Here is a 17,969-nt window from a genome sequence, read left to right as displayed (position 1 = left end):
GCAAAATTGCGGTCACGTGACGGTCACGTGTCCCGCTCATGGGCTGTCGCACAGCCCTTTTTAAGGCGTGTCTGATGGCTCGGATCCGCACGATTTTTGTCACTTGGCGTACGAGTGGACAGACAGACCGGAAAAACCACAGAGAGGAAGAATGGATGATTTTGAAGGAAGAGTTGCTGAGCAAGTGCGCCTCTACAGGAGTCTGTATGATACGGATCTGATGATATCAGATCCGATGTGACACTATACATGGACAGTCACATGAACACGGCTGATTTGCAATGTTTGCAATGTCCGATTTTTCTCTACTTTTTTCAACGATTACAAAAAAGTTGTCTAAGCACAGGTGGTATGTGTCAGGTGATCATACTGGCTATAGCTATATATATATATATATATATATATATATAACTACTGGCCCATCAACTATTGTAATGTAATGTGGCCTCCGTACTAGCAGATTTGATATTGACTACGCCACTCTCGATTACAAGGGTGAGAGAGTCTGGTGATCATACTGGCTATAGAATCTATAATTACTGGCCCATCAACTATTAGCACAGGTGAGAATGCTCTGTTCAGGAGAAGACTGCACTTACTGGCGTGTCTCAGATCTGCAACTATATATGCTTGCAGCGCGATAGTGGGTGTGAACTCACGTATGGGAAATTGCGTACGGGCGGGTAATACGCGACTGTGCAAAGCGCTTTATCCCTCCTCGCATTCACACCATGTCCACCACAACACTAAAATCCATAATTATCTATCTATATATTATAACTTGTTACTGAGATGTTATTACTGGCCCTGAGTAAACTAATGCTCTGAACTAGAATCACAGAATTATAAATCAGTTTGATCAACACTGACACACCAAACTGCTTTGTCAAAGTCTTATTTAGAAAACTCGATCAACAGTAACCGTACCTTTCAGTCAAGATGAGAAGCAGAGTATCTTTTCATAGAATTCAAAGGCAAACCCATGTGTCTAGTTTGCTTAGAAACAATATCAGTCATGAAAGATTTCAACTTAAGTCTCCACTACTACAACTGCACTGACTATGATGCTAGTTGTTCACTTAATGTTGGCCCACTGTTTCAGTTTTGTGCCATCATTGAATGATGATGTATGTGAGCCCTTTGCACTGAGAAAAATAAGAATCACTCATGTGGCTTTTAAAACAACACTTGTTGTGTTTGTCGTTTAACAAGAGTATAGACATGTTAAAAATGACATGCGAGCATGGAAAATATGAAATGAATGTATGTTGTTTGAATTAACATACATAGGCTATGAATCAGAATTTTTTTAGGTAGTGGCCATCCCCAGAATGCACCAGAATACAGGAAATCACATCTACCAAATTCAACATCTTCTGGGGGAGGACCCCCAGACCCCCGCCCACTACTACGCCCCATCAACAACTTTCATCACCAGCCACCACTGATACAGACACATATCTACACATCATTTGTTCTTCTTTTTTATTCTTTTGTATCTTCTCTCATATCCGATTAGGTGAAGAGCGCGGTCATGTGCCCTCTGATGGTGATGATGAAAATTGTGGCCCTCTTAATCATGAAAGCTGTCCATCCCTGAGTGACGTCAAAGTCACGTTACGATACGACTGTTCAACATGAGGTCGCATTGAGAGAAATCCCTCCTGTATCTGATTCAGGACTGCGTATGGAAGTGGCCCAAACCAGAATTGAACAGACCTGATTCCGTGTGATTTGTGCTGTTCACACTGTTCTGAATGAAATCGGATCGGAGTCACCTTTGAGCAAAACAATCTGGCAACTCTTGCTTGCAGAGTGACGAGGCCAATCACAGCCTTTCACCACCTAACATGTCCCGCCTCCGCCCCCCCGACCCTCCACCGCTGAAGAAGCCCCCCTCCATGTCTGACCGCTCACTCTCTAAGTCCTCACCTCTTCCCAATAGACGGATTTCCATCTTTAAACCGTTCAGGTATATCCATAGAGCGGTCACTCTTCATGGAGACACAGCTGGGTCCAGGGGAGTCTGCTCTCTGCTGCTGGACTCTTCTGGAAAAACAAGAACCAGGGTCTATGGACGTTTGATAGAAGCTTTACCTTTATTGTTCTATGCAATGGATAGTTGCATTGTTATTCCCATGCCTTAGGGGGCGCTCTAACACACCTGTTTAGTGCTACTTGTAACGTTGTTCTGGTGCGAGTGAATCAGAGTTAGAACGGATATCAACGTCTCCACCTGCGTTCTGTGTCACTCGGTTACTAACAAGTTATCCTTATATCATATAATGAACATAATATTTATGATCTCTGATGAATCCTCACCTCTTCTCAATAGACAGATTTCCATATTTAAAGTTAACAGGTAGACCCATATGCCGCTTTTCCACCGCCAGTACCTACTCGACTCGACTCGACTCGACTCGACTCGCCACGCCTTATTTGCGTTTCCATTGGCAAAAAAAGTACCTGGTACCTAGTACCGGGTACTTTTTTTTAGTACTACCTCCGTCGAGGTTCCAAGCGAGCGGAGTAGGTACTTTTGTGTGACGTAAACAGGCTGCTGGTAACTGATTGGCCAGCGGCTGTAAATGGGAGTAATCATTCAAAGTTAAGTTGTGTCCGGCGTGGTTGGAGTCCACGAACCCGCTCCCGAGGGGGACACTGATCAGCGTTTGGCCGTGTGTGTCGCTCCTTTCCCGGGGCTAGAGTTAGGCTGCGCGTCGTTATGTGTGTCGGGCGTGGTTGTGTGTGTCCGGCGTGGCTGGAGTCCACGGACCGGCGTTTCGCTGTTTCGTTTCAGTGTCGTTCCTTTCCTAGGGCTCGAGTTTCGCCTCTATCAACGTTACCGTATGACAACAATAGACGCGCAGTCATTGCGCTTTTTATTTTATTTTATTTCCCATCATAACCTTTCCCGGGAATCAGGAAATAGTCTTGATCAGATTCAGATTTCCCGGGAATCGCGTCTCCCGTGATTAAAACCTAATGACGACCCGCCCATGGTGGAGAGGTTCTTTTCTACGACCCGCCAACATTGAAGAGGTACTTTTTTAGATGGAAACGCAACCAAACCGAGTTGAGTCGAGGCGAAGCGAGTCGAGTCGAGTTGGTACTGGCGGTGGAAAAGCGGCAATAGAGTAGTCACTCTTCATGGAGACACAGCTGGGTCCAGGGGAGTCTGCTCTCTGCTGCCTCCTTCTGAAAAACAAGAACCATCTGGAAGTTAGGATAGAAAGATCAAACTGATTCAATAAAAGCCGTTTGAAAGACATTGAACCTTCTAACATTAAACCTGTAAAGTCTGCTACAAGTCGTCTTAATATTCATTTCATTCACACGATTCAAACAGCAGAATAAACGGCCTCAGCCATGAACCAATCCATCTCCAAGTGGTCCTGTGATTGGATGTTGGTATGTTCTGATTAACGATGGGCGGGCAGATCAAGATGATCCGCGGGCCGCCAGTTGAACAGCCCTGATGTATCGGCTGAATCCTCACCTTGTCTTAGAAGGTTGGTGATTTCCATCTTTAAACTGGTCAGGTGGCTCCATAGAGCGGTCACTCTTCATGGAGACACTGCTGGGTCCAGGGGAGTCTGCTCTCTGCTGCTGCGCTGGGCTTCAACACACACACACACACACACACACACACACACACACACACACACACACACACACACACACACACACACACACACACACACTGCAGTTTTGACACTGACAAGATAATTCTTCTGTTTTTAGGTGAGAGCATTTCACTTGTTTCCAGCTTTTAAGTCCATAATTATCTATCTATATATTATAACTTGTTACTGAGATGTTATTACTGGCTCTGAGTAACCTAATGCTTTGAACTAGAATCACAGAATTATGAATCTGTTTGATCAACACTGACACACCAAACTGCTTTGTCAAAGTCTTATTTAGAAAACTCGATCAACAGTAACAGTACCTTTCAGTCAAGATGATAAGCAGAGTATCTTTTCATAGAATTCAAAGGCAAACCCATGTGTCTACTTTGCTTAGAAACAATATCAGTCATGAAAGATTTCAACTTAAGTCTCCACTACTACAACTGCACTGACTATGATGCTAGTTGTTCACTAAATGTTGGCCCACTGTTTCAGTTTTGTGCATCATTGAATGATGATGTATGTGAGCCCTTTGCACTAAGAAAAATAAGAATCACTCATGTGGCTTTTAAAACAACACTTGTTGTGTTTGTCGTTTAACAAGAGTATAGACATGTTAAAAATGACATGTGAGCATGGAAAATATGAAATGAATGTATGTTGGTTGAATGAACATACACAGGCTATGAATCAGAATGATTTTTTAGGTAGTGGCCATCCCCAGAATGTACCAGAATACAGGAAATCACATCTACCAAATTCAACATCTTCTGGGGGAGGACCCCCAGACCCCCGCCCACGACTACGCCCCATCAACAACTTTCATCACCAGCCACCACAGATACAGACACATATCTACACATCATTTGTTCTTCTTTTTTATTCTTTTGTATCTTCTCTCATATCCGATTAGGTGAAGAGCGCGGTCATGTGCCCTCTGATGGTGATGATGAAAATTGTGGCCCTCTTAATCATGAAAGCTGTCCATCCCTGAGTGACGTCAAAGTCACGTTACGATACGACTGTTCAACATGAGGTCGCATTGAGAGAAATCCCTCCTGTATCTGATTCAGGACTGCGTATGGAAGTGGCCCAAACCAGAATTGAACAGACCTGATTCCGTGTGATTTGTGCTGTTCACACTGTTCTGAATGAAATCGGATCGGAGTCACCTTTGAGCAAAACAATCTGGCAACTCTTGCTTGCAGAGTGACGAGGCCAATCACAGCCTTTCACCACCTAACATGTCCCGCCTCCGCCCCCCCGACCCTCCACCGCTGAAGAAGCCCCCCTCCATGTCTGACCGCTCACTCTCTAAGTCCTCACCTCTTCCCAATAGACGGATTTCCATCTTTAAACCGTTCAGGTATATCCATAGAGCGGTCACTCTTCATGGAGACACAGCTGGGTCCAGGGGAGTCTGCTCTCTGCTGCTGGACTCTTCTGGAAAAACAAGAACCAGGGTCTATGGACGTTTGATAGAAGCTTTACCTTTATTGTTCTATGCAATGGATAGTTGCATTGTTATTCCCATGCCTTAGGGGGCGCTCTAACACACCTGTTTAGTGCTACTTGTAACGTTGTTCTGGTGCGAGTGAATCAGAGTTAGAACGGATATCAACGTCTCCACCTGCGTTCTGTGTCACTCGGTTACTAACAAGTTATCCTTATATCATATAATGAACATAATATTTATGATCTCTGATGAATCCTCACCTCTTCTCAATAGACAGATTTCCATATTTAAAGTTAACAGGTAGACCCATATGCCGCTTTTCCACCGCCAGTACCTACTCGACTCGACTCGACTCGACTCGACTCGACTCGCCACGCCTTATTTGCGTTTCCATTGGCAAAAAAAGTACCTGGTACCTAGTACCGGGTACTTTTTTTTAGTACTACCTCCGTCGAGGTTCCAAGCGAGCGGAGTAGGTACTTTTGTGTGACGTAAACAGGCTGCTGGTAACTGATTGGCCAGCGGCTGTAAATGGGAGTAATCATTCAAAGTTAAGTTGTGTCCGGCGTGGTTGGAGTCCACGAACCCGCTCCCGAGGGGGACACTGATCAGCGTTTGGCCGTGTGTGTCGCTCCTTTCCCGGGGCTAGAGTTAGGCTGCGCGTCGTTATGTGTGTCGGGCGTGGTTGTGTGTGTCCGGCGTGGCTGGAGTCCACGGACCGGCGTTTCGCTGTTTCGTTTCAGTGTCGTTCCTTTCCTAGGGCTCGAGTTTCGCCTCTATCAACGTTACCGTATGACAACAATAGACGCGCAGTCATTGCGCTTTTTATTTTATTTTATTTCCCATCATAACCTTTCCCGGGAATCAGGAAATAGTCTTGATCAGATTCAGATTTCCCGGGAATCGCGTCTCCCGTGATTAAAACCTAATGACGACCCGCCCATGGTGGAGAGGTTCTTTTCTACGACCCGCCAACATTGAAGAGGTACTTTTTTAGATGGAAACGCAACCAAACCGAGTTGAGTCGAGGCGAAGCGAGTCGAGTCGAGTTGGTACTGGCGGTGGAAAAGCGGCAATAGAGTAGTCACTCTTCATGGAGACACAGCTGGGTCCAGGGGAGTCTGCTCTCTGCTGCCTCCTTCTGAAAAACAAGAACCATCTGGAAGTTAGGATAGAAAGATCAAACTGATTCAATAAAAGCCGTTTGAAAGACATTGAACCTTCTAACATTAAACCTGTAAAGTCTGCTACAAGTCGTCTTAATATTCATTTCATTCACACGATTCAAACAGCAGAATAAACGGCCTCAGCCATGAACCAATCCATCTCCAAGTGGTCCTGTGATTGGATGTTGGTATGTTCTGATTAACGATGGGCGGGCAGATCAAGATGATCCGCGGGCCGCCAGTTGAACAGCCCTGATGTATCGGCTGAATCCTCACCTTGTCTTAGAAGGTTGGTGATTTCCATCTTTAAACTGGTCAGGTGGCTCCATAGAGCGGTCACTCTTCATGGAGACACTGCTGGGTCCAGGGGAGTCTGCTCTCTGCTGCTGCGCTGGGCTTCAACACACACACACACACACACACACACACACACACACACACACACACACACACACACACACACACACACACACACTGCAGTTTTGACACTGACAAGATAATTCTTCTGTTTTTAGGTGAGAGCATTTCACTTGTTTCCAGCTTTTAAGTCCATAATTATCTATCTATATATTATAACTTGTTACTGAGATGTTATTACTGGCTCTGAGTAACCTAATGCTTTGAACTAGAATCACAGAATTATGAATCTGTTTGATCAACACTGACACACCAAACTGCTTTGTCAAAGTCTTATTTAGAAAACTCGATCAACAGTAACAGTACCTTTCAGTCAAGATGATAAGCAGAGTATCTTTTCATAGAATTCAAAGGCAAACCCATGTGTCTACTTTGCTTAGAAACAATATCAGTCATGAAAGATTTCAACTTAAGTCTCCACTACTACAACTGCACTGACTATGATGCTAGTTGTTCACTAAATGTTGGCCCACTGTTTCAGTTTTGTGCATCATTGAATGATGATGTATGTGAGCCCTTTGCACTAAGAAAAATAAGAATCACTCATGTGGCTTTTAAAACAACACTTGTTGTGTTTGTCGTTTAACAAGAGTATAGACATGTTAAAAATGACATGTGAGCATGGAAAATATGAAATGAATGTATGTTGGTTGAATGAACATACACAGGCTATGAATCAGAATGATTTTTTAGGTAGTGGCCATCCCCAGAATGTACCAGAATACAGGAAATCACATCTACCAAATTCAACATCTTCTGGGGGAGGACCCCCAGACCCCCGCCCACGACTACGCCCCATCAACAACTTTCATCACCAGCCACCACAGATACAGACACATATCTACACATCATTTGTTCTTCTTTTTTATTCTTTTGTATCTTCTCTCATATCCGATTAGGTGAAGAGCGCGGTCATGTGCCCTCTGATGGTGATGATGAAAATTGTGGCCCTCTTAATCATGAAAGCTGTCCATCCCTGAGTGACGTCAAAGTCACGTTACGATACGACTGTTCAACATGAGGTCGCATTGAGAGAAATCCCTCCTGTATCTGATTCAGGACTGCGTATGGAAGTGGCCCAAACCAGAATTGAACAGACCTGATTCCGTGTGATTTGTGCTGTTCACACTGTTCTGAATGAAATCGGATCGGAGTCACCTTTGAGCAAAACAATCTGGCAACTCTTGCTTGCAGAGTGACGAGGCCAATCACAGCCTTTCACCACCTAACATGTCCCGCCTCCGCCCCCCCGACCCTCCACCGCTGAAGAAGCCCCCCTCCATGTCTGACCGCTCACTCTCTAAGTCCTCACCTCTTCCCAATAGACGGATTTCCATCTTTAAACCGTTCAGGTATATCCATAGAGCGGTCACTCTTCATGGAGACACAGCTGGGTCCAGGGGAGTCTGCTCTCTGCTGCTGGACTCTTCTGGAAAAACAAGAACCAGGGTCTATGGACGTTTGATAGAAGCTTTACCTTTATTGTTCTATGCAATGGATAGTTGCATTGTTATTCCCATGCCTTAGGGGGCGCTCTAACACACCTGTTTAGTGCTACTTGTAACGTTGTTCTGGTGCGAGTGAATCAGAGTTAGAACGGATATCAACGTCTCCACCTGCGTTCTGTGTCACTCGGTTACTAACAAGTTATCCTTATATCATATAATGAACATAATATTTATGATCTCTGATGAATCCTCACCTCTTCTCAATAGACAGATTTCCATATTTAAAGTTAACAGGTAGACCCATATGCCGCTTTTCCACCGCCAGTACCTACTCGACTCGACTCGACTCGACTCGACTCGCCACGCCTTATTTGCGTTTCCATTGGCAAAAAAAGTACCTGGTACCTAGTACCGGGTACTTTTTTTTAGTACTACCTCCGTCGAGGTTCCAAGCGAGCGGAGTAGGTACTTTTGTGTGACGTAAACAGGCTGCTGGTAACTGATTGGCCAGCGGCTGTAAATGGGAGTAATCATTCAAAGTTAAGTTGTGTCCGGCGTGGTTGGAGTCCACGAACCCGCTCCCGAGGGGGACACTGATCAGTGTTTGGCCGTGTGTGTCGCTCCTTTCCCGGGGCTAGAGTTAGGCTGCGCGTCGTTATGTGTGTCGGGCGTGGTTGTGTGTGTCCGGCGTGGCTGGAGTCCACGGACCGGCGTTTCGCTGTTTCGTTTCAGTGTCGTTCCTTTCCTAGGGCTCGAGTTTCGCCTCTATCAACGTTACCGTATGACAACAATAGACGCGCAGTCATTGCGCTTTTTATTTTATTTTATTTCCCATCATAACCTTTCCCGGGAATCAGGAAATAGTCTTGATCAGATTCAGATTTCCCGGGAATCGCGTCTCCCGTGATTAAAACCTAATGACGACCCGCCCATGGTGGAGAGGTTCTTTTCTACGACCCGCCAACATTGAAGAGGTACTTTTTTAGATGGAAACGCAACCAAACCGAGTTGAGTCGAGGCGAAGCGAGTCGAGTCGAGTTGGTACTGGCGGTGGAAAAGCGGCAATAGAGTAGTCACTCTTCATGGAGACACAGCTGGGTCCAGGGGAGTCTGCTCTCTGCTGCCTCCTTCTGAAAAACAAGAACCATCTGGAAGTTAGGATAGAAAGATCAAACTGATTCAATAAAAGCCGTTTGAAAGACATTGAACCTTCTAACATTAAACCTGTAAAGTCTGCTACAAGTCGTCTTAATATTCATTTCATTCACACGATTCAAACAGCAGAATAAACGGCCTCAGCCATGAACCAATCCATCTCCAAGTGGTCCTGTGATTGGACGTTGGTATGTTCTGATTAACGATGGGCGGGCAGATCAAGATGATCCGCGGGCCGCCAGTTGAACAGCCCTGATGTATCGGCTGAATCCTCACCTTGTCTTAGAAGGTTGGTGATTTCCATCTTTAAACTGGTCAGGTGGCTCCATAGAGCGGTCACTCTTCATGGAGACACTGCTGGGTCCAGGGGAGTCTGCTCTCTGCTGCTGCGCTGGGCTTCAACACACACACACACACACACACACACACACACACACACACACACACACACACACACACACACACACACACACACACACACACACACACACACACACACTGCAGTTTTGACACTGACAAGATAATTCTTCTGTTTTTAGGTGAGAGCATTTCACTTGTTTCCAGCTTTTAAGTCCATAATTATCTATCTATATATTATAACTTGTTACTGAGATGTTATTACTGGCTCTGAGTAACCTAATGCTTTGAACTAGAATCACAGAATTATGAATCTGTTTGATCAACACTGACACACCAAACTGCTTTGTCAAAGTCTTATTTAGAAAACTCGATCAACAGTAACAGTACCTTTCAGTCAAGATGATAAGCAGAGTATCTTTTCATAGAATTCAAAGGCAAACCCATGTGTCTACTTTGCTTAGAAACAATATCAGTCATGAAAGATTTCAACTTAAGTCTCCACTACTACAACTGCACTGACTATGATGCTAGTTGTTCACTAAATGTTGGCCCACTGTTTCAGTTTTGTGCATCATTGAATGATGATGTATGTGAGCCCTTTGCACTAAGAAAAATAAGAATCACTCATGTGGCTTTTAAAACAACACTTGTTGTGTTTGTCGTTTAACAAGAGTATAGACATGTTAAAAATGACATGTGAGCATGGAAAATATGAAATGAATGTATGTTGGTTGAATGAACATACACAGGCTATGAATCAGAATGATTTTTTAGGTAGTGGCCATCCCCAGAATGTACCAGAATACAGGAAATCACATCTACCAAATTCAACATCTTCTGGGGGAGGACCCCCAGACCCCCGCCCACGACTACGCCCCATCAACAACTTTCATCACCAGCCACCACAGATACAGACACATATCTACACATCATTTGTTCTTCTTTTTTATTCTTTTGTATCTTCTCTCATATCCGATTAGGTGAAGAGCGCGGTCATGTGCCCTCTGATGGTGATGATGAAAATTGTGGCCCTCTTAATCATGGAAGTTGCCCATCCCTGAGTGACGTCAAAGTCACATTATGATACGACTGTTCAACATGAGGTCACATTGAGAGAAATCCCTCCTGTATCTGATTCAGGACCGCGTATGGAAGTGGCCCAAACCAGAATTGAACAGACCTGATTCCGTGTGATTTGTGCTGTTCACACTGTTCTGAATGAAATCGGATCAGAGTCACCTTTGAGCAAAACAATCTGGCAACTCTTGCTTGCAGAGTGACGAGGCCAATCACAGCCTTTCACCACCTAACATGTCCCGCCTCCGCCCCCCCGACCCTCCTCCGCTGACGAAGCCCCCCTCCATGTCTGACCGCTCACTCTCTAAGTCCTCACCTCTTCTCAATAGACGGATTTCCATCTTTAAACTGGTAAGGTAGATCCATAGACCAGTCACTCTTCATGGAGACACAGCTGGGTCCAGGGGAGTCTTCTCTCTGCTGCTGGACTCTTCTGGAAAAACAAGAACCAGGATCTATGGACGTTTGATAGAAGCTGTACCTTTATTGTTCTATGCAATGGATAGTTGCATTGTTATTCCCATGCCTTAGCTCTACCACACCTGTTGAGTGTGTGACGGTCCCTGTCTAGTGTTGATGTTCTGATGTGGTTGACCAGTTATTGTTTTTCCTATGTGTCCTTGAATGTACCATCAGCAGAGTACGGATTTGGAGCACCTGGTGCAGGCGCTCCTGAAAGGATAAAAACCCTGGCTCAACTCTGCTCTGGTCTCTCTCTGGCATTCGGCTGCATCTCCGCCAGCAGCAGCAGCACATTCTCTTTGTTTGGTTTCTGCTTTGTTTTCGCTTTACAACATTTACACCTCAAATTGCTCACACATCCACATTTACATTACTGATGTTACTGACTGACACACTTCACATTGGTACTTATAGCCTCAGTTGTCTAAGTTAATATAATAAATTCACTAATTTCTTGCCCTCTATGGTGTCCTATGCTGTATTTGTCATGGCCTAGGAGCCGGGTTATGACAAGTGCTACTTGTAACGTTGTTCTGGTGTGAGTGAATCAGAGTTAGAACGGATATCAACGTCTCCACCTGCGTTCTGTGTCACTCGGTTACTAACAAGTTATCCTTATATCATATAATGAACATAATATTTATGATCTCTGATGAATCCTCACCTCTTCTCAATAGACAGATTTCCATCTTTAAAGTTATGAGGTGGATCCATAGAGTGGTCACTCTTCATGGAGACACAGCTGGGTCCAGGGGAGTCTGCTCTCTGCTGCTGCTCTGGGCTTCAACACACACACACACACACACACACACACACACACACACACACACAGCTGTTACTCAGACTAATGATGGAGTCATGATGTATCACTGCTGAGCTCTGAGATGGACAACAGTCACAGACAGAGAGATCCTCTTCTTACCTCTTAGCTTTGCTCCGGCGGCCATGTTCCCCAGACAGAGTGGTCTTAGAGGTAGGACCCCCCTCCTCTCTCTCCTCATCCATAGTAGACTGGAGACCTGGACACAAACACAACTCATCCATCACTTCATTTGCCTTCTGAACTTTAGCTGTTTATTGAGAGAGACGATCATTGTGACTGCGTCACACTAAAGCGTTATGGACGTCATAGACCATCAATATGAACCCCACAACAACATACCCACACTGCCCTCACTACAGTACAGATGTGTACAGCACATGAGAACTGAGAGATGAGAATGAAACACCTTGGAGACTGTAACTGTGCTTAAACTACAACACAAAAAAGATACACAATAGACTTAATAAATGCATTGTGGTACAATTAAAAGTGAAGAACGTTAGAATCATTTCTCCACTGGAACAAAGTCTGAATTCTGCCACTTTACTGAACCACAGATTCCATATAAATCAACTGGTGAAGCTCAACACATCGATAGGGTATCCTCTTATGACCAACGGGTCTCTCTCTCTCCCTCCAGGCTCTCTCTCTGGCTCCAGCTGTGGTTTAAGCCATAGGAATCGAGACTAGACCCACAGGAACCCCCCTGTGAAAGTGGTACAGTCCAGCAACAGGCTACTATAGGATCTATAAAACTGTCAATCCCCAGTCAATACGCACAAATATTAAACCTTTTAAATATCAGCACATTGAAAGGACTTCTGTCACGTCCTTCTCTTCATTCTGAGCATCAAGACAAACAAATCACTTGAATATTGAACGCAATGTTGAATTTACCACAGGTCAGTAAAGCAGTAAAACATGAACTAACGATGTATTCTCTACAGTAAACTCATTATTATATACCAGTAACCTAAAGACAATATACACGGTAGTAAACTGGTCATTATTATATACCAGTAACCTAAAGACAATATAAACGGTAGTAAACTGGTCATTATTATATACCAGTAACCTAAAGACAATATAAACGGTAGTAAACTGGTCATTATTATATACCAGTAACCTAAAGACAATATAAACGGTAGTAAACTGGTTATTATTAACCAGTTTACTGGTTAATAATAACCAGTAGACTGGTTTTGGAGAAGCCAGTGAAGAGTCTGGGAAGGTGGTATGATGCAAGCCTTAGTGATAAGGCACAGGTTGAAGGATTGAGGCAGGAAACTAGACAAGGTATTGCAAAGATAGACAAGTCAGGGCTGCCGGGTAAGCTTAAGTTGTGGTGTCTGCAGTTTGGTCTATTGCCCCGGCTAATGTGGCCATTGACAGTGTATGAAGTTCCTCTGTCAAAGGTAGAAAGGATGGAAAAAATGATCAACTCTTTTGTCAGAAAGTGGCTCGGAGTCCCACGCTGCCTAAGCAGCGTAGCCTTGTATGGGAAGGGCATTGTAGAGTTGCCCATATCTAATCTGACAGAAGAATTTAAATGTGCTAAGGTTAGACTGGAAATGACTCTTACTCAGTCCAAGGACCCAGTGGTGAGGAGGGTTGCACCCACAGTTAAAGCAGGGAGGAAATGGAAACCAAAACAAGCGGTCCAGCAAGCTCAATCAGCACTTAGGCATAGGGATATCATGGGCCATGTTCAGCATGGGCGGGGGGGCTTAGGGAGGGACGTAGGTAAACCCTCATGGGGTAAGGCTTCTGCAGGAGAAAGGAGGAAAATGGTAGTGGAGGAAGTACATAGACAGGAGGAGATTGTAAGATGTACTAAGGCAGTGTCACAGGCTAAACAAGGGCAGTGGGTGAATTGGGAGGGAGTGGAGAAGAAGAAGATAAAGTGGAGAGATCTATGGAGCATGGAGGCTAGCAGGATCAGATTTATGATAGGTGCCACTTATGATGTTCTCCCATCTCCCCAGAACTTAAATCAGTGGTTTGGTGAGGATGAGACATGCACACTATGTTCCTGTGTGTGCAGCCTCCGCCATATCCTATCAGGGTGCAAGGTAAGTCTCTCCCAGGGGCGCTATACGTGGCGTCATAATCAGGTATTGAAATGTTTGGCAGAGGCTGTTGATGTTAAACGGAGAGAAGCTAATTCAGCAGCCGCTAGTAAAGAGGGTAGGCAAATTAACTTTGTGCGTCAGGGGGAAAAGGCTAGACCACTTAGAGGCAGGCATAGAGTCGGGCAGCTAAGTAATGGAGGAGCCTGGGAATTGAAGGCGGACCTTATTCAGCAGGTGGTTGTGCCTCCACACATCGTTAGCACTCGGCTAAGACCAGATATGCTATTGTGGTCAGACTCAGAGAAGATTGTTTATTTTATTGAGCTTACAGTTCCTTGGGAAGACAGAGTTGAAGTAGCCAATGAGCTTAAGAAAGCGAAGTATGCTGAGATGGCTGGAGAGGCAGCACAGCGAGGCTGGTCTACACGACTAAGACCTATTGAAGTCGGTGCACGGGGGTTCATGGCTAGATCTGCTATTAGCTTGCTGACTGAACTGGGTATTTGTGGACGAAGTCTGAGGCAGGCGGTTAGTAGCATGTCCGTGGCAGCAGAACGAGCAAGTGAATGGCTGTGGGTAAGGAGAAAACATACTTCCTGGGGTTACCAAGCTAAGGTAAGCTAGATGTGCTAACGTGTGCTATTGTGCTAACGTGTTTGTTTGGTCAGGGTTAGTGGTAGGGCTAGGGGTACGATGCAAGAGAGTGTTTAGATGCATTAAATGTGGCAATGTGGTGGCAGCATTGAGGGGGGTGAATCCAGGACGCTGGTTTCATTGTTAAGCCTTCAGGAGGTGTCGTGGGCCTAACTTAACGAAACATCTGTGAAAGAGGGTGCCCACTTGATAACCCCAATGATATTCTGCTTACTGCATACTGCTGTATTTACTGCTGTTAGTTGGGCTAGTTGCCGTGTGTTTTTCACCTTTGGTTGGTAGCTTAGTAGCCAATGTGCTTATAAGGTTGGATTGGTCAGGGGGCATTGTCACTACCTGGAGCTTGCACTTAAACGGAGCCTGGGTCTGTTGAAGGTGGCATTGCTGTTTTTAGGCTATGATAGCCATAGGATAGGATAGGTATATTGTATTGTATTTATTTATTTATTTTTCTTTTCTTTTCACCTTTGGTTGGTAGTTTGGTAGCCAGCGTGCTTGTAAGGTTGGTTTGGACAGGGGCCTCTGAATATGTGTTTTCCTTGGATTTTGGCACAAGGGATTATAACATCTGATCCTGTGTATTAATGAAATATACCAGTAACCTAAAGACAATATAAACGGTAGTAAACTGTCTATCTTATCTTATCTTACCTTATCTACTCCGTGATTAAAACGCGTCCATACGGTATAAAGTTATAAAAGTATAAATGTAAGTGAAGAAACGGAGGTTAAAGTGTTTATAAAACAAGTTAATCAGGTGAAAGGTTTTAAAAGCGGAGAAAGAAGAGCTGCTGGCTGCGACAGACCGCTCAGATGAGGAAGTTCAGAACGGAACCGATCTGACGCTCAGAGAGACGGAGGAGGAGGACACACGCGCACACGCGCACACACGCACACACGCACACACGACGTACCAAACTGCTTTGTCAAGGAGTCTTGTTTATGCCCACTATGAATATTAAAACCCGCCGTGTGTCCTGTATCATAGCTACATGTATGACCTTTGCAGCAGAACAACCCGTGTCAAAATCAGTTGGGTATTCAGCGAGGTTTGATTAATTAAATGCGCTGACAGTTCATTGCACCAAACAGATTACAGTGAGTGGAGCGGTCGACCGCTCCAAGATGGCGGACTTGGAAGTGCGTACTTCCGTTTCTCAATTTGCGTTCTCGTGTGTTCTCGTGTACTTGCGTTCTCGATAAACGTCATCAGTGGTAGCCCAAGCACTGTTCCAATTCCAAGTACGCGAGTACGCGAGTACTGTCGTAAAACCTGTGTGTGTTCTCGATGCGTTCTCGATGAGGCCGTTCCACCGAGGATGCATCGGAGGTGACTCGTGTGGACTTGGGACCGTTAAATATCCCAGAATGCATCATCGAGTCCGCTGCTGTTCCAATTGACCGTTCGCCAGGAGCGTTCTAGCCACGCCCCCCTGTCTCGGGGGCGGGTTCTGCTGTCAAGTCCGACATCAGCTGGCTTGTAACGTGAAGATGGAAGTTGGGAATTTAGGCGATATATCAGACGACTTTAGCCTATCTTATCTCGAAGGAAGCATTTCTTTAAAGAAAAAACAAAAGGCTTATGCCTTCATATCTGGATCTTATGTACATAGCGTCATAATATACAAAAATAGTACAGGTAAATAGCTATCTATTACCAAGACTAACGGTCATGTTGCTGCTAACTCTTTACTTAATTTGTTTACATTGTTAGATAATTTATTCTATTGAAATATAACAAATCTAAATTGTCAGAATAAATGAAAGTGTGAATCCTGACTGAAGCATAAACTTTCAGATCATTTATTTTGGCTACATAACATTATAGGCACAATCAGCGTTAAGGGAGAAGTTTATCCCAGCCAACGGAAATCTGCCGCTCGTCATATTGTCAATTTCGAGGTCGACTTAAAAGAGAGGAGACTGGTGGATTCGCACTGCAAGTGTCAACAAGGGTAACTGTATAGGACTACGTTTTACATGAGCTTAAACTCACTGTTGGTGTGTGCTGAACACCCTTTACCCTTGGTCGTACTTATTGCAGGCTGTGTCACGCATAATGACCGACTTTATCCACTGTAAACATTTTTCAATGTTCCTAGTTGGCTTCGGGAAAGGGAAAAAAAAGACGTTGGCAACTCGGTCACTATATCTGCTGTCAGTGTTGCAGGTTCCATGACAACACCGTTTTACCATATTGAGCTCTGAATTAAAAAATAATATCTAGAAGTTTCTAACAAAGTAAACACTGAGCAGCTGAGTTAACACTGCTGATAGCCCCGGCCGGTATGTCGGAGAGATGTCGGACAAAATGGAGGACATTAACTACTCGATAATAGGAGCGTTCTGATTGATCAGATTGCCTGTCAATCAAACTCTGGCGAACGGTCAAATTGATCGCAGGTGCGTACTCGCGTTCTCGGAAGTCTGTACTTGAAAGTCCGGACTTGCCAAGTACGTACTTCCAAGTCCGCGAGAACGTAGTCCGCGTACTTGGTATTGAGAAACGGCGTAAGTCTGTACTTGGCAAGTCCGGACTTCCAAGTAGGCCTACAGACTACCGAGGACCCACCTCAGCTCTGTTAACTGCTTTACGGCCTCATGTAGGCATATACTACTGAACAACATAAACAAAGTATATACAACTAAACCCCAGCCTCTTTCATTTTAAATAGTATGTTAATATTTTGAACCAATATAAATGAAAAGATATGCTTGTCGTGTGTATAATACCCCGCCCCCCTTGAACGTATCTTACCTTATCTCCGTGATTAAAACGCTATAAAAAAAGTTATAAAAGTGTAAATGTAAGTGAAGAAACGGAGGTTAAAGTGTTTATAAAACAAGTTAATCAGGTGAAAGGTTTTAAAAGCGGAGAAAGAAGAGCTGCTGGCTGCGACAGACCGCTCAGATGAGGAAGTTCAGAACGGAACCGATCTGACGCTCAGAGAGACGGAGGAGGAGGAGACACACACACACACACACGCACACGCACACGCACGCACACACACACACACACACGCACACGCACACGCACACACGACGTACCAAACTGCTTTGGGCGGATGTGAATTCATACAAATGAGTCAACAGACACGGTGTATGATAAGGAGCTTCATTGGCGGCCCGACGCTAACACAAAAACACCGCCTCAAAAGGAGCCTCTCAGTGCGGGTCACGTGGTTTCGGGGAAAACTGAGGTTTACCTCTATGCAGCGCACACGCACACGCACACCACTGAGCCAAC

The 17,969-nt window shown here is 44.8% G+C and overlaps 1 protein-coding gene across 2 annotated transcripts in view; it reads right to left on the bottom strand.

Moving 5' to 3' along the window:
* The window catches only part of LOC311369515 (NLR family CARD domain-containing protein 3-like), an 88,094-nt gene extending 72,596 nt beyond the window's left edge, over window positions 1–15,498 (bottom strand). The window contains exon 1 of one of the 2 annotated variants that reach the window (XM_084487719.1): window positions 15,374–15,498. Coding sequence is in view for 1 of the 2 variants with exons in the window: in XM_084487720.1 (XP_084343846.1) it covers window positions 12,096–12,217 (122 nt within the window). In the remaining variant the exon portion in view is untranslated. Of the gene's footprint in view, window positions 1–12,095; window positions 12,625–15,373 lie in introns of those variants that run through there. The other variant, XM_084487720.1, reaches the window with a different exon arrangement.
* Window positions 15,499–17,969: the final 2,471 nt, after the last annotated feature.

The sequence above is a fragment of the Micromesistius poutassou genome, assembly GCF_964030765.1.
Source record: "Micromesistius poutassou genome assembly, chromosome: 24".
In the NCBI taxonomy this organism is placed as follows: domain Eukaryota; kingdom Metazoa; phylum Chordata; class Actinopteri; order Gadiformes; family Gadidae; genus Micromesistius; species Micromesistius poutassou.
Note: the sequence above shows the minus strand (reverse complement) of the source record. Positions and strands in the feature narration are given on the sequence as shown.